We start from the raw sequence: 23007 nt of genomic DNA, 5'->3' as shown, positions 1-23007 counted from the left end.
GCCCGGAGTCACAGGTGTGACTCAGAGTGCACCTGACGCAGCCTGGCAGTCTCACGTGGGATCAAGAGAACTGAGCGTGCGGACAGCGGCGTGCACCTCCAAAGCTAATGCGCAGTGACTATATAAAGGAAGCACTATCGCTTGTGTTATCCGAAGACTGAGGTTCTGGTCAAAGAGCCGAGTGTCTCCGCTTGGCAAACAGCGGCATCGAGAAACACTGCTTTCTTGTCCCCGGCGGAGCCTGGATCCCTGCTCGGTACTGCAGATGCCCCCCGGAAAGGCTGTCGGCGCCTCCCGCCGGGCAGGCGAGGGGCTGTCTGAGGCTGACGGAACCATCTGAGGGCAGTGAGCTAGCCTGTCTCTCAGAGGAGGGAAGTGAGGCTCGGTGGAGCTGTAAGCTCAAGGCCGTCCGGCTAGGAAGTGGCAGAAATCACATCTGCTCCCTGGTCTCTGAGGACGTGTGCACAGGAGAAAACAGTACCTGCTGATACGAGAACGGTCTTTTTTAACAAGTACCGTGTTTTTAAGAAAAAGTACAATGTTTTGCTGACCACAGAATTCAGTTTCTAAATATCTCTCTTCATGTAGCGAGTATGCACTGGGCATCTACTTCATGGCAGGAAGGGCTCCAGGCACTTGGGATGGATCAGTGAGCACAGGAACAAAGCTCCTGGCCCCCTGAGTGGGTGAAGTGACATGTTAGTTACATGGAAGTATGAAAAAGAGGACTCTTACCTTTCTGAGGTAGTTTAGGAAGAACTCTTGGCCCGAGGGCAGTCTTTGCAGAACTGGTGCTAATTGAGAAATAAGAAAAATCATTTAGGATCTGAAATATTCCAATGTCAGTAGTGCTGGTGTATAAGGAAATCAAGAGTCAGAATTATCTAGACAATCCTCTCAGAATTCCTTCAGCAAAAGACGTCACCTGTCTTCCATAACGGAAAGTTGGCCTGGCTGGGGAAGAGACCGGGGAAGGGTGATAAGGCTCACGCCTCATCCTCTTCACGTCTTTCTAGGGGTGGTAATATTTACAAAGCACTTGGGACACTGCCAGTCATGACCAGTGTCAGTGCTCTGACAGAAGCAACTCATCCCACACGTCACCCCCCAGTCAGGTCAGTGGAGGGAGTGGAAACTCAGGCCCAGCCGATTCCACGTTCTCACTGCCTCCCTTCTTGCTGGTGCCGTCAAGTTAATTCCGATGCAGTGATCCCATGGGGCAGAGCAGAACCGTCCCAGGGCATTTTCTCGGCTGCAAGCTTCACAGATCACTAGGTCCTTCCTCTACAGATCCCTGGGTGGTTTGAACCACCAACCTTTCAGTTAGCAGCTGAGCCCGAGTGTTGTACCACCATGTCCTCAGATATTCATAGTTTTTCCCTGACCTTTCCCTCCTTTTTGTGGACTTGTGAATGAACAGGGAAAAAAAATGCCCAAGTGCCTGACCAGGAGAAGGCCAACATCATACTGTCTGAATAATGGAATATGCCACCTCTTGCCACACAGATGTGCTGGACCCAAGATTTCCCTAACAGTTTGTAACTGTTCTCAGAGGACACCCAGGAGGGCTGCAGACCCAGGGAGCAAGAGCAGCCAAGTGCCGAGGCCAGATCTGCCAACAAGCCCTTATTATCTCCTATCTCCTTCCTGTGTTTTGACACAGAAGACCGGCTCCCCCGCTTCTCTATCCCAGTTATCTATTTGCGTGTGTGCGTGTGCATGTATATATATATATATATACACACACCAAAAACCAAACACACTGCCGTCAAGTTCAGTCTGAACTTGCAGCGACCCTTCCTTGGGTCTCCTGTTCTCTATGGAAGTAGATTGCCCAACTTTCCTCCCAAGGAGGGGCTGGTAGGTTTGAACTGCCAGCCTTCTGTTTAGCAGTTAGCTGCCTTAGACACCACTCCTAAAACATATATATGTGGTAGTTAAATTTGTATGCCAACTTGGCTGGGTCTGGTTGAGTGGCTGGGCAGCTGGTGGTAGTTATTCCCCATGACGAGACTGGCAATCAACTCCCGTATATAAGGAGAAGCCTTGGGGATCGTCTCTAGCTTAGAGCATGCTTGGACCCTGCATGGAGCTGTGTCGTTCAGCTGCCTGCCGTGCTCTGTTGATCTTGGGACTTAAAATGGACTTGAATTAATGGCCTGCTGTGTGGTCTGGTAACATTGGGACTGTGCCATTTTATTTGTTGACCTTGGGCTTGTTAGCCTCAGCAGCCAGTAGCTGTCTGAGTGAAGATGCCTCTAGCTTCAGTGGGGCTGGGAGCAGGAGGCGGAGCTGAAGCGTAAGGTCAAGGGGCTTTCACACAGCCCCTAGAGCCTGGCACTTTGAACTCGGACTTTTAGCCTCCCGAATTGTAAGAGAATAAACTGCTGTTTGTTAAGGCCATCCCATCTGTGGTATATTCTTGTCAGAGCGGCACTAGGTAACCAGAACAATATATGATGATGATGATGTTTTTTTCCGAATGAAAAACAAAACCAACCAGACAAACAAACAGTCGAAGGATGGAGAGAAAATGTCTGGTGCCCTTCTTGCTCTTTCTGGCCCTCAAGTCACCTTTGGTGTTTTTTTTTTTCATTTTTACTGTGATTTGGGTGAAAGTTTAGAGAGCAAACTCATTTTCCATTCATCAGTTCATACACATTGTGTCTCATGACACTGACTACAATCCCCATAGTCTAATAGCTCTCTTTTCACTCCCTCCCTGGGGTTACCTTTTCTCTGTGTCCTTCGTTCCTGCACATTCCTGCCCGCTGAGCTATCTCCCTGTGCAAATGCTGCCCTTCTGAGCTCCCACGGTTGACTGTTTTAAGGAGTGAACCTACCTGGTGTAAATGTTTACCTTACACGTCTGTCTCTTGTTTGGCTGGAAGCCACAGGAGTGAGTTCAATTCCAGGCCTGAAGGGTGACTAGGGACCACAGCCTGGGGGTTTCACTGTCTCTAACAGACCAGTAAATGTGGTCTTTTTTTTATAACGTAGAATTTTATTCGCCATTGTTCTCCCAGTCTACCCAGGATCTCCTGCACTGATCCCTTTCTGAGTGGCTGACAGCAGCAGCCAGGTACCATCTAGTTCCTTTGGCCTCAGGGTCATGTAGGCTGAGGTTCATATGGTCCAACAGTCCTTTGGGCTGATTACTTCCAGGTGTCTTTGGTTTTCTTCCTACTTCTTTGCTCCGGATGAAGAGGGACCAACTGTTTCATCTAGCCGGCCACTTGCAAGGTTTTCAGACCTCGGCTGCCACTCACAAAGCAAGCTATAGAGCAGTATTTTGTGTAGCATGTTGTGCCACTTGAGCTTGATGTCCTCTGAAGTCACCCTTGGTCTTAACTGATCCTTCCTGAATGTGTGTGAAATCCCATGGACCTTGAGGCTACTGGAGGATAATGTCACTAAGACACCAAACCCACAGCCATCCAGTCGACTCCCATTCACAGTGTGCCTTGAGGACAGAGTGGAACTGCCCCACAGGGTGTCTGAGTCTGTAATCTTCACAGAAGTCCAAACCACATCTGCTGCTGTTGGGTCTATTCTAACTCATACCACCTCTAGCGGACAGAGCAGAGATGCCTGCAGGGTTTCCAAGGCAACTGCCTCACCTGTCTCCCATGGAGTGGCTGTGTGCTCAAACTGCTGACCTTTTGGTTAGCAGCCACATGCTTTAACCACTGAATCATCAGAGCTCCTATTGTTGAGAAAGCAATTTCTAAACCAGAAGTGGTGCGTGTGAGGGGATTTTGCTTATGGTATCTCTTGGAACGTGTTTTCCCCGTGTTCTGCCTCAGCATCTTTTCAGGAAGGACAGCTGCCCGTTACTGATATGGGTGTGTAGTTACTCCTGGTACCATTACTAAAGCCAAGTCTAGAGTTTCAGAAATCCCTCAGAGCCCCTGGCCTGGCAGTATATGTGGCTGTACCTGGGCTCCTTGCTATGAACATGAGGCCACTGCTGCTGGTGGTGCCGTGTGCATGACTGTGTGTGCACACGTGTGTGTGTGGGGGGGTGGAGGTTGGCAGGGGTGAGGCGGGGCTCATGACATACTGAATGGCCAAATGGCTCCAGTTTGTATCAGCTTGACTCAGTCTAACCACTATTTTATGAGCCCTTCATGTATGTTGGAAGAAGACCACCAAAGTTTCTGTTGTAAAGTGCTCCCTGAGTCAGGGTCGAAGGAAGAGAACTAAGTGAGGAATGAAAGGCCAGGCACGTGGGTAAGGGAAGGAGTGTGGGCCTTGGAGGATGGGCAGATTTGAAGGTCAGCTCTGTCATTTACAGCTGTGTGACCTGCTGACCCCACCAGGCAGGCCTCAATTTCCTCATCTTTAAAATTGAGGATGATGATAAGCTCAACGTGCACAGGAGCTCTGGGTGAAGACAGAGAAATACTGCAGGAGAAGACTGTGAAAAGTACCCCATCCCGTGACGAGGGAAAGGAGCCCGGCACTCAGGACAGCCTACAGCCCTGACGTCAGGGAGCCTTGAACAGTCCTATTTCTCTGTGTGAACATCTTTGGGTTCTCATACCACCCTGAGCAGCAGCTTTTTATTTTCAAGTCTACAGAAAGGAGCCAAGAGACAAAGTAATAAAATTACTTAATTAAAAAATTTTAAGAAATAAAATTTAAAAAGCTCTCCTTCCCCAATAATTTTGTTAGAGCCCAGTGTAGGACTGCGGCCAGTAGTCGACTGGAGGGAGGGAGCTGGGCACTGCAGGAGAGCTGCACATGCGCGATGCGCTCGATAGTGTTCAGCAACCACGCAGCTACACACATCTGAGGGCCAGCATTTGGCTTCCCACCGTGGCCGCACTCTGAACAGCATTAGGAAGGCCACTAACACCCCTTTCTGTATTCCTATCCATTGCAACTCTGAGCCAACGAGTTAAGGGCTTACCTTGATTGTTGGGAGAGTCCCTCAAACTTGTTTGCCGTCTTACTTGACGACGACGGACCCACATCATTACCTATAGGGAAAATCAAACGCAGTGAGTTACGTCTTCAGACAGGAAAGGGATGCGGGAATGCAGCAAACATAGCAGGAACCCCTCACGTTCCAGAAAGGCATCTAAAGACCTAGCCCAGAAGAACATACATTTCTGCCATTAAACTGAGCCCAGCTTGGGGGCTTTCACACCGTGCCTGCTATGAAAGGAGTATGTCAAAGGTGGGCAGTTGGCCGGCTTTCCTAAGATGGCAGGGCCCTGGTGATGTCCCACTGGCTCAGGATCTTGTTCTCAGCATAGGGACAGATGCAGAAGAATCATACAACTCCAAGGGGTGTGTGCGCGCGGGGTGTGTGTGTGTGTGCGCGTGCATGCGCGGGTGTGCGCGCGTGTGTGTGCACTACTCAACAGAGTGGTGACACCGCTCATCTCAGTCACTTAGTTACCATCTCTCACTCATTCATTCAAACATTAACATTTATCAAGCACCTGCAGGGTACAAAGCCTGAACATGGAGCAGGACCACAAAAGCAAAACAAATGTCACGTCTGCTCTCATGGAGTTCGCCATCCAGCCGGGAGACTCACTGTAACTGTACTAATGATGTGGAATGAAATGAAGGCCAAATAGAGTCAGTTTCTGCCAAAATGCAGAGAAAATAGTGTCTAACATCTAACTGGGAAGAGGGGGCAGGGAGGACATGGCATCAGAGCAGAGCGAGCACCTTTTAGCAGCAAAACCAGAGGAATAGAGGTAGGGATAAGGATGCTTTGTCCAGAAGCTAACAAGCCTGGTTTGAACACAAGTGGGCTCTTCTATGACCACTGCAGGGTGCAGGGCACTCCTGGGCCCTACGCTGGGTTGACTAGAGTCCCCCTGAATCCATGTCTATCTGGAACCTGTGAGTGTGAATTTATGTGGAAGCAGGGTCTTTGCAGACGTCATCAAGTGAAGATGAGGATGGTCTTTAATCCATTGACTGGTGTCCTTGTAAGAAGAGGGAAACAATACACAGAGAGGGCAGATGCCATGCAAAGACGGGGACAGAAACTAGAGTGATGCACCTACATGCCCAGAAATAGCAAAGGCTGCCAACAGCCCCCAGAAGCTGGGAGGTGCAAGGGAGAACCTTGCTCTACAGCCTTTGGGGCTGTATGGCCCTGCCGACATCTTGGTTTGGGGTCTCTGGCCTGCAGAACTGCAAGAGAACACATTCCTATTGTTTTAACCTACCCAGGAAGTGAACACAGGTCCCAAGCTGCCAGGTGTCAAGGAGGAATCCTCTGGGACCCGTGGGCAAAACCGTTTCTGGGCTCTAGTTCATTCCCTCACCTGCCCTCCCAGTGACTGCCTTGGGGAACCCATCTTCCTCTGACCATCCTGCCCAGAGGAAGGGCCCATGGGAAGGCAGGTGAAGAGATGGGTTGAGGAAAGAACATGATTAATTGTCATCTATTTGTTCAGTAGCATCAACAGCTACCCCGATGCCTTCATGTCAGTCCTGCATCCTACCTCCCAACACAAGACTGCGTCACTTTGTCTATTCTAAAAGCGAGGAAATGAGGGTAAGAGAACAAAGAGCCTCGGGTCACATGGCTGAATGTGTACACCTAGAGTCTGTGCTCAGTCCATGCGCTTCTCCCATCATAAAGCCTGAGAGTAACAACAGCAGCTACCACTGAGTACTTATCCCAAGGGAGACTCTGTGCTAAGTGTGACATGATGGTTAATTATGCTCTGAGCAGCAAAAAGAACACCTGTTTCACGATGAGGAAACAGAGAGGTAGGGCAACCTGCCTAAGGTCAAGGAGCTGGTAGGGTCAGAGTCGGGCCAAAATCCAGGCAGCCTGTCTCCAGGTCTGCACCCTGGAATACAGACCACAGAGTATGACATCCCTAACCCCATCGGAGCAGTGGTGAGGGTCCTTAACTCCTGGTATGTGGGTACAAGAACTCTGACTTGGCGCAGTGGTGCAACAAACAAGAAAAGCAGGAATTGCCAAAGACTTTCTACTTGAGTTTTGCCTAATCTTGAGATCCTCCTCCAGCCACCAAAGCCGCTCCGAGTGCTCGTCACTTAGCGTTCCAGGCCGTCGCTGGTGACGTCTCACTAAATCCTTATGATGGCTCACTAAATCCTCTTTGCTGTGATGCCCTTGAAGGCAGGCATTTCTTCCCATCTCTGCGCTCACTGCCAGATCCCAGGGCTGGCTATCAAACCTCACACCTCCAGACTGAAATGAGCCACAAATTCAACCCAATGCAGATGCCACTACATTGATTCCAACTCATCGTGAGCCTATACAACAGGACAGAGCTGCCCCATAGTTTTCAAGACTGCAATCTTTATGGCAGCAGACCGTCTCATCTTTTCTCCCGCAGAGTAGCTGGTTACCCCTCTGGTTAGCAGTGGAGTGCTTAGCCCCTGAGCCACCAGGGCTCTTTGAAATGAGCCCTAATGATCAAAATGTCCAAGAAGTTTCCAGGCTTGGGGAATGAACTGTTGCATCTGCTAATTCCCTTTCTAGGTACAAAATATTCACAGTGAGTGATTCTTACCCAAGCTGCACATGAGACTGTGACTGTGAGACCGTCAGAGCTGTACAGCCCCTGGCCCTGCTTGTGGCCCCTACCCTGCTGTCACACAGATGAGTGAGCTTGTCAGGGCAGCTGCCACTGCCCGCTACCTGAGGCCCGGTCGCCCGGAGTCCACATGAACCCTCCTCTCTGGCCACTCTAGTCTCCAAAGATGTTAAGTGTTTTTATGGCCCTTCGGTCCCTTCTGCCTGGAACACCTGTCCCCTCCTACCCTTAGTGGGAACTTCTATGCAATCTTCAAAGAACATCTCCGAAGTCACTTCCTGAGACGTCCTCTCCAGCCAGACCTACTACTCCCCTCCTGTGAGATCTTAACCTGCATCAGAGAGGGGTCAGAACTGCAGGTTTGGAGTGTGACAAGCCTCTGCCACTGACCAGTAGGCATGACTCTGGATTAAACGGCTTATTCTGTTCAGCCTTGGGTCCCTCATACCACGGGAATGGTAACAGAACCGATCACGCTGAAGGGCTAGGGGCACTCAAAGCGATCAGGTGGAGAGTGCCCATCCACTGTCACCAACCGTCTCCTTCCAGCTTTCTGAGGAAGCGGAAACAACAGGGAGCTGGTCCATGTGTGAGCTCCTCGAAGGCACGACACAGCCCCGGCCATGTTTGTAACCCGCTTCCTAGCACAACGTCTGGCCCAGAGCAGTCAAGGTGGCTCTGAATACGATCTCATGGTGCCAACTCGTCAGCGTCACTGCCCACAGCTTGACGTGAATCTCACCTACTTGGGTGGGTCCTCCCTCTCATCTTTCCTTACATGGAAACAGATGTTTACACAACTTGAAGTCCCTATGGCCAAAGGTGAGGAATCCAGGTGATTTCTCAGAGGTCACGTGGCTTGGGATTGGTAGAACTGGGATCAGAACATGGGCCTCCAGAGTGTTCACGTGAGGCACATGATGGTTTATCACGCTGTGCACCGTAGACACAGCTCTGAACACACAGACAGACAGAAGTCCCGGGGAAGACACTCTCAGCACTGCAAAGGTGAGAACACTTCCCCTTATGGTCGCCAGGAGGGTCAGTGTTATTTTTGCCTCGCTCTTGCCTGTAAGAACTCAGTCACATCTGATGCCCCCTGCAGTCACTGGCCGTGACTGTACGCATCCAGGCAGCTTACGCTGCTGGACTTCATCTCACTTTGCTATCTTAGTTTACTTTCTGTCCTCATTGCCCAATTCACTTTATTTTAAATTGTTCTAAAATATGTCTTGGTCAGTTACAAGACAGCCTATAAATGTCTCCAAGGAGAGGCTTAAAGAAATGCCACTTCAAAAATCATCAATTACCCACAAAACCCCAATCTGCCCACAGGCCTCTCTGTTATCTGATCAAAAGCATGCCTTAGGAGTCTCCCGAGACAGTCGGCTGGATTCCTCAAGCAGCAGCACTGCAGGGGCGTGAGGCCTGGGCTGCCGTGGACACTGGTTCCGGCAGAGAGAAAGCTGGAGTGGCTCTCCCCGCCTAGAGCCTCGCGTTGGAGCTCAATGCTGCAGAAGCAGCCAGTGACACAGGCAGACAGCGTGGGCCCCTGTTGTCTGGGCTCCTTGTTCTAATGACACCTTCTTGTCTCAGGTCGGGGGTAAAGGAACAACCGCCAAGAGGAAGAATGGCCAATGCAGTCACTGGACGATCTTCTGCCATCACATGCAGTGCATGGAAACGGGGACAGACACAGGCTCTCACAGGTGCACAGGCTGGTGCTGATGCCAGCTGCCCATTTACCAGCTGCCTGACTGTGGGCATGAAATTTCACCTAAGTCCCAGTGTCCTCATCCTTAAAGTGGAGTCAGTAACATGTCCTATGCTGAGGATCTGCAGTTATGAATTAGATCATGCACTTAAGTGCTCAACACAGCCTGGCACATCGTGAGACAATCTACTGACACTAACCTTTAGACACATTATAGGTGCTGGATTTCAGACCACTGCCTGCTCTGAGCTGTCTGCATTTTAAGCCGCACGCTTGTAGTCATTTGTTATAGCAGCCTCAGGAAATGATACGGGCTGCCATGCCTGACTAGCCTCTGTTCACTCAGCCTAACTCCAGGCTGAGAATAATGGCAATGGCAGCTGACGGGTCCAGGAGCGCTGTGAGTTCTGGGCTCCGAGCTCCCTGCATTCTGCGCTCTGATCTCTGTGTGTTCTGGGCTCTCTGGGTTCTGGGCTCTGAAACTCGCATGTCTTCTTTGCTCTGAGCTTCGTGCATTCTAAGCTGACCTCTGCACATTCTGGGCCCTGAGCTCCGTGCGTCCTGAGCTCCGCCCTCTGAGCGTTCTGGCCTCTGAGCTCCGTACATCCTGGGCTCTGATCTCTCAGTGTGTCCTGGGCCCTGAGCTCCGTGTGTTGTACTCAGTTAACCCTCATGAGAACTCCATGCACAACACAGGCACTACTACCAGCTCCACCCTACCGCTGGTGAAAGTGAGGCATTAACAAATACTTGCTTCAAGTCAGAGGGCCACCAGGTGGCTGAGGGGGACTAGAATCCAGGCAGCATGACACTGCATCCCCACTGGAGCCTCTGCTCTACTGACAGGGAAAGAGCACACGGCTGTGTAAAGGGGGTGTAGCGCACAGGAAGACAGGCGCGGCCAGAAGCACCGGGACAACTCCACACCCGAGGGGCATAGGGGTATGTGTGGCTGGACCAGGGTGGTCTTATACAGGTCACAGACTATAGCCCTCAAGGGATGACTGAGCACTAACACTAAGGGATAGAGGAAATAGTCTCCCAGGTTCAGACAGGGGAGGAGGGAATGCAGCTGGGAGCCGCTGGCCCTCCCTATGGCAGATGTGTTCTGCTTCTGGGGGTGGGCAGTGAGGCCTGGGCAGAGCCAAGAGCCTGCTCCTCCACCTGCCCTGGTCTTGCAGCCCATCTGTCCCTGATCCCAGGCAGGTTTAGGGGAACAGAGAGCAGTGGAAAGAGAGACACGCACAGAGCCCAGTGAGATGCTATCTGCGAGCCGGAGCCCCACATGCATCACCAGTAACCAGGCTGGGTGCTGCCTTTGGCCTCTGGTCGCTGGGATGTGATGTCAGCGGGAGGCAGGGAGAAAACCAAGCCGTGGTCAGGCTGCACAAAGTGTGGACAACAGGTCGAGAGCAATGCTAACCTGTGTGACAGGAAGTCCAGCTGTGGATAAGCATAGCTCCTAACTGTGCACCAAACCCACATGTTCAGAATAGGTTTGGTACCTCAGGGTCACCAGCTAGAGCTGAGAGGGACCCCAAAGTCTGTGACAGGAGACTCGTCACTTCTGCTGAGGACAGATTCTGATTTTGTCCTTCACGCCTGGCTGCAGGCAGGAGGCTCTTAGCTGGTGAGAGAGCCCGGCATACAGCTTAGGCTCATCTTCCTGTGTCCCGTCAGGCAGGCAGAGATGCTCAGAAGGCGATGACAGCTTTGTACTTGAAAAATACCACCTCTATCCCCCTACGACTCGACGGCACATAACAACAACAACAACATCATCCCCTACTAATAACAAAAATAAACAAAAACCAACCAGCTGCTAGCCCTGCTGCTGAGCGATGTGAAAAAGTGAAATCCAAGGAACTGATGACTCTTAAGCTAGAAACCGGGACTTCGGGAAATCTAACTGTGGAATGCTTGGTGCACCCAGCACGACCAACTTTACACAGGAAGGGAAACTGATGAGACGACAGGACCAGAGTTTAGTGAAATCCTGAAAAGGAGGTTAATCTGTGGATGCAGATCTGCACAGGCTTTGGGCCCGTGAGCAGAATGCTCTCTCAGGGAACGAACTCCTTTCTGAGGACATGTGGGGACTCCCGACGGGCGTGGTGCACGGCCTCTGTAACCAGCAGGGACTGACTGCACGTGTGCACGCCTGCAGCCTCGACTATTCTTCTCCATTGTTTCTCCTGGGGACCTGACTCATCTGCACCCCTCAGATGCCTCCTCTCTATGAAGCTTCCTTGCCCTCCCATGCATTTCCAGTCTTTATTTCACATGTCACCCTAACATTTTTAATTAGTTGTTTACATGTCTGTCTTCCTCACTAGACTGTGAATGCCTTCAGCATATGGGTTGAGAAGGCTGAGCATTAAGGCAGAGTTAAGTGCCCAAAAGAAGAGTGGCAAGTCACAGGGTGAGAGACTCAACACACGCTGTCACAGACACACACCTGGCATCCGGGCTGGATGACAGACAACTGTACCAATCTGCAATAAGGAGGAGAGCTTTTCTCACCTCCCGCCACCCCAAATTCAGAACACCACATACAGGGTCTCAAGGCAGCCTTTAAAAGAATCAAGCTCTTCGTATGGCAAGTGGAGTTGAAAAACCAGAACCAAACCCAAAAGAAAAAAACGCAGTGAGATTCCCTGGGAGGAAGAGGTGAGATGTGTAAACCGTCAGGTGCATTCAGCACAGCTGGTCTGAGGGCCTGTGTGGGAGGCGATCGGTTCTGGCTCTCAGACCCACAGGCTGGGGAAGAGTTTGGTTCTGGCTCTCAGACCCACAGGCTGGGGAAGAGTTGGGGTGAACAAAGATGGCAGAGAACCAGGGAGGCTTTATTTCTCATGGATAGGAATTTGCTCCTGCAGTCAATGTCACCTCATGGAAGTGGCTGGACTGACTGACTCCAGGACATTGATTCACTCGAATGGTGACTGAACACCTACTGTGTGTAGGCACAGTGCTGGGCCCTAAGAATAGAGGCAAGATCAGAGCTCCCCGCTCTCAGCTACCTGAGGTCTAGTGGGGAGAGACAGCAAAGATGTAAGTAAGCACGTACAACTAAAAAGTCACACGCTGAGGTAAGATGCTCTGAAGAGAACGAATTGAGAGGGAGGTCCTTGATGGGGGTGGTCAGGGGACAAACATGAAGTGGAGAGCTGACAGAATCCCAGAAAGTGGACTGGCCTGAAGGAGGGAAAGCGAGGAGGCACCATGAAAGGAACAAGGGCCAGGTGGCAAAAGGCAGAGGGCATGAGAGGGGCCACAGGGGAGGAGTCCCGTCAGGCAGGGCCCTCAGGCCCCGGGGAAGCAGTCAGAATTTATCTGAAGCACAGTGGGAAACTTTTAAAGGGTGCTGAGGAGAGGAACGGCCATGATCTGATTTATACTTGAAGAAAACCACGCTGGCTATTGTGAAGAGAATAGATGACTCTGTTCTTCTGTGACTTTGATCATCGATGAGTGAAGTTAAATGCTATTACTGGACAGAGCCACTGCAACGACTCAGTGAGATTTTGTCAAACGCTTACCTAGCACAGTGTCTGGGGCCTAAGGAACACTCAGCACCTTAGTAGCACGAACAGTTTTTGATGGTCCTAAAAATTTTTTCAAAAATACTTTTCTCCTGGCCTGAAGAAGTAGGAATAGCGCCTCTGTCTCCAAGTCCTCGTCCAGTGTGTGTGCCACCTGGCACTTGTTCTGATGCCCAGCGGAGCCCAAGCATCGCCCGGCCCCAAGCAGCTTGGCCTGACTTTAGGATAACTTACCCCAAGGAACTGCGCCTTTGTTTGGGGGCCCGTGAGGTAGTGGGCTGGGAGGGTCGGATAGGGTTCTCTTGTGTCCGGGTGGTGGGGGAGGAGGCCTCTTCTTGGACAAAGTGGAGCTGCCACTAGAGGGCTGGGAGCTTAGAGGGAGTGTTGAAGGTGGGCCCGTTGGACCTAGAAAGGAATGGGATGGGGCAGGAAGGTTAATCCCAGTCTTGCAGGCACAGCACAGCTAGTATGCAGTTACTACCACACATCAAAATGTGGTACGATACACAGCGACAAAAAGCAAAAGGGTTGGATATGGCCAATCCCAGCCATCCAGTAACTCATAAATTAGCTTTTTCAAATTTGCTGGCATAAAACAACTTATGACAAAGGAAGGAAGAATATGTGCTTTGAAGGGACAAAAGGCCAGTCAACACAATGCTAGCGGGCTTAGGTCACCAATTAGGTACAAGGGGAAAAATGAAACACACACATTTTAAATCAATTCACTGGAATCATTGCAAAATTCTACTGAGAAAGAAGGCACAGCACTGTTCCCAAAACCAACTGAGAAAGGCGGGGGATGTGCAGACCCATCAATGGGCCACAGTGTGAACCGAGAAAGGATTCTAACAACAGGACTGTCTCTCACCAAGCTTTTATTAGTTAGCCAACTTTGCTGAAGGTTTTGAAAAATTACTTTTCTAAATAATGAAGGCTCTCATGTAAATAGTTACCCAGAAAAAAGAAAAATGCAAAGCCTTTTTCCCTCCAAGTCTGAATTGCTGTAGAAATCATATACTGGAAGTCTGGGCAACAGTCACATGATTTAAACCTTGGTTTCTGAAGACTTAAGACTCAACTTTCTCCAGAGATAAAAACAGGACAGCAACACGGATGTCGGTGGATATAACTGTTCTGCAAGACAACATGACTGCCAAAGTTGACGCATTTGAAGTAATGTTTTAACAAATATTGGAATTTGTTTGAAAAGTTGTCATGGGGGGAGTGGCATAAATGTCATTAACTTTGTTTATTCAAAGTGACTATGAGGTGACTGGTATGTGCCAGGGACTCTATGCTATGCACTTCCACAAAATGCTCTTCGTTAAAATATTAGCAAGTGCATGGCCTAACCTGTACGAGGATAATTGTTTTTGCAAGCAAAGAAAAAAAAAAAGGGGGTGAGGGACGACAAAAACCTGCTAAGAACATGGCCACAACAGACTTCAACAAGGACGGCAGATACCTGATGATCCAGAAAGGCTCCAGCAGAGCTTTCTGCATTCTGCGCATCAAAAGAAAAGTGCATTACTGCTGGCCTCCAGCCTTGGTGAAGCAAGTGCCCACACTGCCCACGATTAGCTTACCGTCACTTAACCCTCATGTCGTCAGCCTTGACCCTCATTTCTCTAAGATGGTCTGGTTTGTGAGTAAAAGTCATTAGTCTCAGTCACGGTAGGATGTCCTTTTGGACCAAACGGCCCTCACTTCAAGACTGATTCTCTCTGGTGTGATACCTAGAGGCAGCCTCCTGGTAGCCCTGTCGGAGCCTGATCATGGTAGCACTCACTGCAGGTCCAGAGGCTATTTCTGCAAGAAGAAAGCACTGCCGACTGCTTGGCATCTGTGCAACACTTTGCCATTTTCCACGTCATGCTAGTCCTCTTGTTGCCTAATGGACCCTGGGAGGTATGGGGTGGGCTATGACTGTCACCACTCTGCAGCCAGGACAGCCAGGGGTTGGTGTGAGTGACGTCACAGTCAGGAGGGGCTGGTCTCTGGGACTGGCGAAGTGCCGCCCAGCACAACGCTGCTCCTGAAAGCCAGGGCAGCATTTCCTGTGCTTGGCACACGAGGAAATATCCCCAACAAATGCTGCGGACAAGGAAGGGCACCCTTCCCCATGGAGATAAGCGATAATGGATAACAGACAACGTTGAGTCTCTAGCAATTCCATCTTTGTCGCCACCTAGGGGCTTTCTGGGGCCGTGCATTCAAAAGCTCATTCAATCAGGTTCCAAAACTTGTCTGGAAACAAAAACTGCCAACAAAATGGTAGTGCAGCTATGTGTCTGCATGAAGTTGTGTGTGTATGTGATTTCCCAGTAAGATCCACGGCCCAGGAGGGCCCACAGTTGCTGTGTAACCACAAACCAAGCAAAGTCCAGCACCCGTCACCATTTCAGAAACGGACAGGCTAATGTTTTGCACGTCATTTGTACTTATATGTGTCTTGGCTTACTGTCTGCTGCCTGGGGGCCCTCCGGGCTGCAGGCCCTATCCAGGCCAGGCTTCCCTCTGGCTTGCTGTTATCAGGTATGTTTACTGAAATAGACGATGAGTAAACTTCTACTTCCAGGTTTGGAAGGCTGCTGATTCTTAAGGAGCACGGCATGCCTCACTCAGGGTGCCAGATGAAAGACTGGGGAGGGGAGAGGTGTAAGGGAGGGCCAGCGGTGACTCTGACGGGGGAGTGTCGGTAAGATGATGTAATTCGGAAAACAGACACACAGACCCACCTACTGTTTTGTAATAGAAACCACAGAAAGGCAGACACCACACATCTTGTTGGCTGGTAGGACATGAGTCAAATAAGCAGAAAAACACTGTATCAGACCCCAGAACAGCAGACTGAAAAACCTGTAAGGTGTGAAGAGTTCAGAAGAACTCCACAATTAGTAATCAGTCCTTCACACTAACGGGGCCGTTCTGTGCAAGACGATAAATCTGAGGATCGACTCAGGAGAGAACAAAAAGGGGTGGAGAGGCCCGGTGACAAGGTGGCAGAGATGCACAGCGGGGACCTGTCCTGCTAGGGCCTGTGGAAGCAACCAAGAAACTCCCCACCAACAATGGCCAGGAGGTCAAAGCTTCTGCTTTTCTTAAAGACACAGTCTAGTTTTCCAAACCTGCTCTAAATACCTCTGAGGTTTAAATAGCTGAAAGGTCTTCTCAGGGGACAGGGTGCACCTCAGCCATCCGAAGGCCTGCATGGCGGTGGGAGCAGCCCTGTCAGCAAGGTAGCAACCATCCAGAAACGAGTTTGCCACTGCAAGAAAGCAGCCCTCCAACCCCACCAACAGCGGTGGAAGCCAGGCCTGCAGTTCCTCAGGGGAGGAGGAGCCCGCACACAGAAAACACCGTCTTTAGTTGGGAAAGAACTGACAAAATGCCTACAAATAGATCCTTGGCTAAGGTGTGTTACAGACTGTGAGGTTCTAAACCAGTGTTAACGTGTGGAGAACCAAGGCCAATTGCAAGGCAATGCAACTGTGTAGACTGCCACCTCCTTACCTGTGTACGTATCCACTAATCCCATCGGAAAGAGCCCTGGTGACACAACGGCTGAATGCTCAGCTGCCAACCAAAGGTCAGTGATTTGAACCCAGTCAGCAGGTCCGTGGGACAGAGAACTGGCTATCTGTTCCCATAAAAACTTGCTGTTAGGTGCTACGGAATCAGTCGGTTCACAGCGACCCTGTGGACAACAGGGTGCAATGCTGCCTGGTCCTGTGCCATCTTCATAATGGTTGCTGTACATCAGCCCATCACTGCAGCCACTGTGTCAGTCCATCGGGTTGAAGCTCTTCCTCCATTTCGACCCTCTACTTTACCAAGCATGATGTCCTTCTCTAGAGACTGGTCCCTCCTGATGACATGTCCACAGTACGTGAGACAAAGTAAAGATTACAGCCCAGGAAACCCTATGGGGCAGTTCTACTCTGTCACATGGGGTGGCTGTGATTTGCACACTGGACCGTACCCAACAACAGACATAGTTTTATACTCAGCTGCTGTTAGAAGGGTCCCTACGGAGGCACTGTGAGCCTGTGTGTGAGGCTCTGTGCTGGGCACTGTGGATGAAAGTGCCGAGATGCGGGCCTGTCCTCAGGCACTCCCTGCTCCTGTGAGTCCTCTTCACCCCCTTCTGAGGCTCTCTAAGGGTGGTCTCCATCTTCCGCTCTACTCCTCCCCCCGGGCAGTAGCAACTCTCTCTAGACAGATGGCCTCCTCAGCCGTGAGTCTACCTGGGCTGCCTCCTGGGTTCCTGTCCCTCACTCCCAGTGGCCTCTTGGTCATTACATTTGGACATTCTGCTGGTGCCTTCCACTCAGGTGGGTCCCCACCTGAAACTACTTGAGTACAAAAGGCCTCCTCCTCAGAGGTGCCTGGAATGGATAGTTACACTGCCAAGTCTACCCAGCATGCACAAGAGCTCAGGAGGCCTATCCACATGCCAACAGTGTGCATCTCAGAGGGGCTGTGGGCACCCTGACAGCCCACAGTTTTCAGGCCAAAGCCCTGCATATTCCGCAAAGAGCTCCTCCCCGAAGCTGACATTTCCCTGTCTGCCAAAGCCCCCGTGTGTAAACAATACAGAGGTGGTCAGAGAAAATCTCATCAGATAGGACCTTCAACAGCAAGGGACCCTGCCTACGTAGCCTACAAATACCGTTTCCCTACATCGGAACACGTACGTTTATAAAAATCCACTACTGGAACCAGCACACTTCGCACGCCTCCCTTCCTCCTGCTTCCTTCTCCAGGGCTGCCATTGCCTGAGTACAATGCACCTGACCTACAACTTCAGAGCTTCCTATGCGTGACACCTGGAACTCGCCTCATGAAGTACCAGTGTTAATTACCATGATCGTTTATTTTAAGGGTAAAAAAGACTCATGGCTCAGGTCAGTGGAGGACGTTGGCTGAAGTCACAGCTAATGAGTGGCTAAGGCCAGAGTCAGCTCTGTCTGACTCAAGGCTGGGCTCGCAGCCATGACAACACCCTGCCTCTCTTTCTGTGAATGGTACCAGGCTGTCCCCATGTAGAAAATGCAGAGACATAACAGCATTCTCACATCACCTCGGCACCCTCATCTCTTAGGATGAGCTCAAATGTGACTTCATCCTGAAGCTGTCTGCAATCTATCCTCTTTGCTCCCAGGGTAACTGCTTCTATCTCTGGACACCCAATGGCACAAAGCTGCCTCTCCCTTATATCAGATACACACTTTCCCTTCCTCCCTGTGCTCTAAGCTTCCCTGGGGTGATATTCTATCACCCTCCCGGCTCCCAGGGGCAGCGTCTAGCAGCCGGGTACTTAGTCCACGTCTGTGGAAATAACCCATGGAAATAATCCATGTGTCTGTAAGATTCTTTGCCCTCTCCTTGTATATCTTATTTTCAGTAAAGCAGAAAATCCAGAGTCCTTCCATGCTTGGACACCAAATAAAAGCACACCTTTGAAATTTCAAAGGAAAACAAAGCCTCTAGAGCATGGCTTTAAAAATTACCTTAACAGTTTTTAGAAAATTATCTTAACAGCTTCAGAGAAAACGGTCTGTGGAAGTGTAATTTATACACGTGAACATGCTGTGCATGAGGGACACAGTTGTAGCTATACAACTCCACACCAGAGAAATGAAAAGTTCACCATCATTTTCTAATGGTTTTCATGACACAGAGCATAAAAACATGGAAACTTTGTATTAAAGACTTTAAAAGTGGAGATAAAGAGATGGGATTGTACATTTACAGACAGAAGGACCCCACGTGTAGAAGTAAGGAGCAAGAGCCATTTCCAGGCTCAAGGGGGAAAGAGGGGTGGTGGAGGTGGAGTGGCTGGGCCGTGATGGTAAAAGACGCCACTGCTCTGTGGCCGATTCTCCACTGACAATGGCACCAGGCACTCAGTTGTTACTCCTTCCCCTCCTGTGCTCCCGATAACAGAAAGGAGTGGGACTGGGGATTCGAGCTACCTGGGGCTGGTGCTTTAGCCACTGCTTGTCCATCCCTGGAGGCTGGGCTTTGCAAGAAGGCCAAGATTTGCCCCCCCTTCCCATGGCCCAGCAATTGGTGACGTAGCCACAGTGATCCTCAGTGAGGCAGAGATCACAGCCAGGTGGCCACTGCAAGGGGTTTCTGTGAGATGATTCTGAAAGGACTCAAGGAGACTGACAAAAACAGGGCTCCCACCCCCAAAATAAAGAACTAAAATACAAAACCCAGCACGAATCAAGGAAGGCAGCCATGGGAAGATTAAAAGAACTAGGGAATTGTGTTGTGGTCAACATACGAACAACGCTGCTGACAGGGACACAGGTCCCCAGGGAGCCTCACTCAGGAGTGCACCGTGATGGCAGCAGCCCCCCACATGCTGAGGACCTCTTCTCCCTTTCCTCCTCTCTGCCCTCCTCCTCTGACGGCCTGTGGCTGCAAGGGCAAGTGGGAGAGTCTGGCACCATTGCTGCAGACCTTCTGCTGAAGGAGCTTTAGCAGGTCAACATCAAACACACAACCCTCACCCACCCCAACATCCAGTTTAGTTCCGTGACTGTCCACTCTACTCCAGGACAGGCTCTCGTGGATTCTCTGTTCTTGCTGTTATGTGCCATCAAGTCGGACCTGACTCATAGCAACCCCTCCTTGGGTTTCCGAGGCAGTACCACTACGGAAGTAGATTGCCCAACCTTCCTTCCAAGGAGTGGCCAGCAGGTTTGAACTACCAGCCTTCTGGTCAGCAGTCAAGTGCCTTAGGCACTACGCTACCAGATCTCCTTGTGGATTCTCCATGTGGTCATTTATGCATTCAACAAACACTGGCTGAGCACCTGTGTGCCAGGACTACAAAGACAGCTCATCTGTAGGGCCTGCATAGAGTGGGAGAGAAAGTGAAATGAAGACTTCCTGGACACCCCTGCTTCAAGTCTGTGACAGGTACTGCTCCTTCCACTGTCCACAGCAGTGCCCCCTACTGCTGGCACATTCCACTGTGTTCTTCCCACCTAGAGTGCAAGCTCCCTGAGGGCGGGCACAAACGCTCTGCTGTCTGCCATCTCCCCACTGCCTAGAGGATCTGTCCATCTGACTCCACGCAGGAGAACTGGTCACTCTTGCTGGGGCTTCTGTGGGCCACTCTGTAGATGTGATTACCTATCCTCTCAACAGTGGCCCAGCAAGTCGACCTCAACCTCTATTTTTCCACGAAGATCTGGAAACTCGGGAAGACTGGCTAAATGTTACGATGAGACAAGTACAGGAATAGGACTGGCAGTTACGCGGGCAAGAACCACATTATTGTGAGTCAGACAAGGGAAAGATGGCTTCTTGGAAGAAGAGAAAGCAAAGTCTCCAAGGCTCTGCGGGAGTTCCCAGTGGCCCAGGAACCGTGGTCACGCTTCCCACAGATTCTTCTCCCTGAGAGGCTTTGTGACTCTCTGGCCATATTCTTTGATTAATGAGGGCATTTAGACTCTTCACCTGAACAGATGGCAAGGGTAACATCTTCTGGTGTTCCCCACGATGCCAGGCGTTCATGAACTCATTCACGCTCTCACCAGACTGCGGACTGGGTGGCTTTTGTGCAGATTACTGGCCAGTCAGAGACCCAGGACAAAGCCTGTCAGAAGTAGAAAGCCTGTGCTCCAGGAAATGTGTATGAAACGCACATGAATACTTGCAGGCATCCATGTGGTGTTCAGTGGTGACTACACAATGCCTGACTCCTGGGGGCCACTTAATGAACAGATGGAAATAAACTGTAATTAGCATGTCAGCTGCTCATGTTTCTGGAAGTTTGAAAAGTTAGTCCTTTTAGGTAAAATGAGCATCTTGAAACCTGACCTATCACATTCATTCACTAAGCACATCCTTCCTCTGAGTTATGGAGTCTGCAAAGTGTGGGCTTCACTAGTCACAGCACCTGGAGTGGGCAGACTTGGGTGACGTCACTCTGGCCTGAGCCCAGAAGGCCTGTCTCTAAAGCCGAGGAGCTAAGCCGTGCTTTCTATGCTCCTGTCATTTCCACCACAAGCTCATGTACAGATAAGGCCCTATGCCAGGTACATGTTTTTATCTTTGCTATGTAACAGGTATGAAATGCTACACCAGGAAAAAACCATAGCTCTGCAGCTTTAAATTGTTTAAAAACATAGTTACACTAAGCAGACAAACCAACCAGAGCAAGCGGAATTTGTTTTCAAGTACCCGCCCCGCGCAATGGCCTTTATGGCATCATGGCCCCCAAACAAATTCTCAAATTCTCTACATACACAAAACTGAAAACGTCGTGGCTCCGTAACATCACTTCAGCTTAAAGGCTGAAAACAACCAAACGTGGTAACCTTGTGGGGGGATGCTGCTCACTGTGAGACCTGCACACACAGCATTACAGCATTACAGCTCCGCCTTCATCTCTCTGGACCTCACATGTGAAGGGGGTCTGGTAGCAAACTGTTCTGCAGGTAAAGGATGGAGAGGCTGGGACCGGAACTGGTGACTTCTCCTGAGACTGTGATTGGAGCCCTGGGCAAGCACAGGTGGGCTTTGGTTAATGGGAGGTTTTCCTTGAATTCTGCTAAGGCAGCTGAAGTTTCCTGCAGTATTTCTGAGCTGGGTTCAGAATCACCCCGCTGGCCTGTGTGCTCTTCATGCTGGCGGGGACTTGATCCTGAGTGTCTGTCTGTGCCTCATCGGGTGTGGAAATGCTTTCTACATACGCAGAGACCTCAGCTGCACTTGCCACTGAGCACAGGCAACCAGGCAACAGATTCAGAACCTCCTGTTTTCATGCAAATGGCTCTACCAGTTCGACAGTGAAGTAAAAAAGTGGAGGGTGCAAACCGAGGACTCTGCACAGACTATGAGCCGATTTCCAACAACGGCTGCTACGCCCTCTGTTTACACACGACCCGCTCTGCTCTCCAAATGTAAGGCCGTGTGAGCAAAGCTAGCGAAGGGATCTATCTCACGCTTCAAGTCACTTACAAAAGTCAAAAGAAGGCGGTGCCCCCTAATGCCTCACAGCATGGAGGACAAGCCTTCGAATCTGAAGTCCTGCTATGAACAGCCCGGACATACGTGGATTTTAACCAGGCAGAAATTTGTTTTCAATTTGGGGCTCTTTTGGGGAGGGGCTGGACAGTCTGTCCTTAGCTGACCATGACTGCCACGGCCAAGTCTCTGAGCACTTGCTTCAGCAGCTGGATCACTAAGTACATTCGGTCTTTGTCTTCTGGGCCTTTGGTGAAAAGCTAGTTAGAATTTATTCAAAGCAGGAGGGACATGTCTGGCACTATTTTATGGGTTCTCTGTATGCCCCTGAAACTGAAATTACAGCAAGGGGTGGAGGAGGTGAGGGAGCTTCCTGGTCCCCAGAACGCTGGCATCATTTTCTCCTGCAGGCCCTCTCCAAGGTTCGCAGTTCCCCGGAGGCTCCGGGAACAGGCACAGGCCTTGTCCTGACAGCACAGGGTGTCACAGTCTGCTCTGGGGAGCAGAGGGGATCACTGCTCTTTCAGACCGTTGCCCCGACAGAGCCGCGTTCCCCAGAGGCATGCAGCAATGCAGAAGTCTTGCACTACAAACCTACAACTCGTAAGCCACCGACTTATAAAGGCTCCTGATGCTGGTGTATGTGCTGATATCACACATGGAATGGTAAGGAACATGCTTGTGGGCTGAACCTTTGGCTTCCACGGGCTACTACTGTTAGGGCCACTGGTAATCGCTGACGAGCACCGATCATGCCACAGCCGCACTTTAACTCTTCTGTTATTTTGTGATGTATGAGGCCATTTGGAACCTAAGAACACAGCTTCTATTTATAACCTGATTTCAATGGAGAATAAGCTCTAAAAACAAGAGTTTTGAATAAAGCTCACATTACCCAGAAAATAACCCCAGTGTACTTCCAATAGTCCTGGCATTGTGTGCTGAGAGGCCCTTGAACCTGTGGTGGTTTGAGCTGAGCCCAGGGCGAATTCAGAGTGGACTTATAGCAAGGACCAAACTCAGAGCTACAGCTCTGGGAACCTCTTGATTTCTTCCCTGGCTGGGATGACCCTTTTATGTGGCATTTCTGGGCCTCCATCTGCCCCTGTGCAGGTGTGGGGACAAGCCGACTTCCTGAGCAGGGCCCACTCTGTGGATGTGGACACAGAGCAGGCACTTTGTAGCTACAGAACATGCCGGACCTTCA

General features: G+C 50.5%; 1 protein-coding gene across 1 annotated transcript in view; it reads right to left on the bottom strand.

Moving 5' to 3' along the window:
- Nucleotides 1–23007, bottom strand: part of ASAP1 (ArfGAP with SH3 domain, ankyrin repeat and PH domain 1) — a 311506-nt gene that overhangs the window by 14421 nt on the left and 274078 nt on the right. The window contains exons 24-26 of the mRNA XM_042780911.1: nucleotides 13041–13211; nucleotides 4916–4985; nucleotides 736–794 (exon numbers count right to left, since the gene is read on the bottom strand). Of these exons, the coding sequence (XP_042636845.1) occupies nucleotides 736–794; nucleotides 4916–4985; nucleotides 13041–13211 (300 nt within the window). The remainder of the gene's footprint in view (nucleotides 1–735; nucleotides 795–4915; nucleotides 4986–13040; nucleotides 13212–23007) is intronic.

The sequence above is a fragment of the Orycteropus afer genome, unplaced genomic scaffold (assembly GCF_000298275.1).
Source record: "Orycteropus afer afer isolate SDZICR_OR568_19922 unplaced genomic scaffold, OryAfe1.0 scaffold00069, whole genome shotgun sequence".
Classification (NCBI taxonomy): domain Eukaryota; kingdom Metazoa; phylum Chordata; class Mammalia; order Tubulidentata; family Orycteropodidae; genus Orycteropus; species Orycteropus afer.
This window is presented reverse-complemented; position numbering and strand designations above follow the sequence as displayed.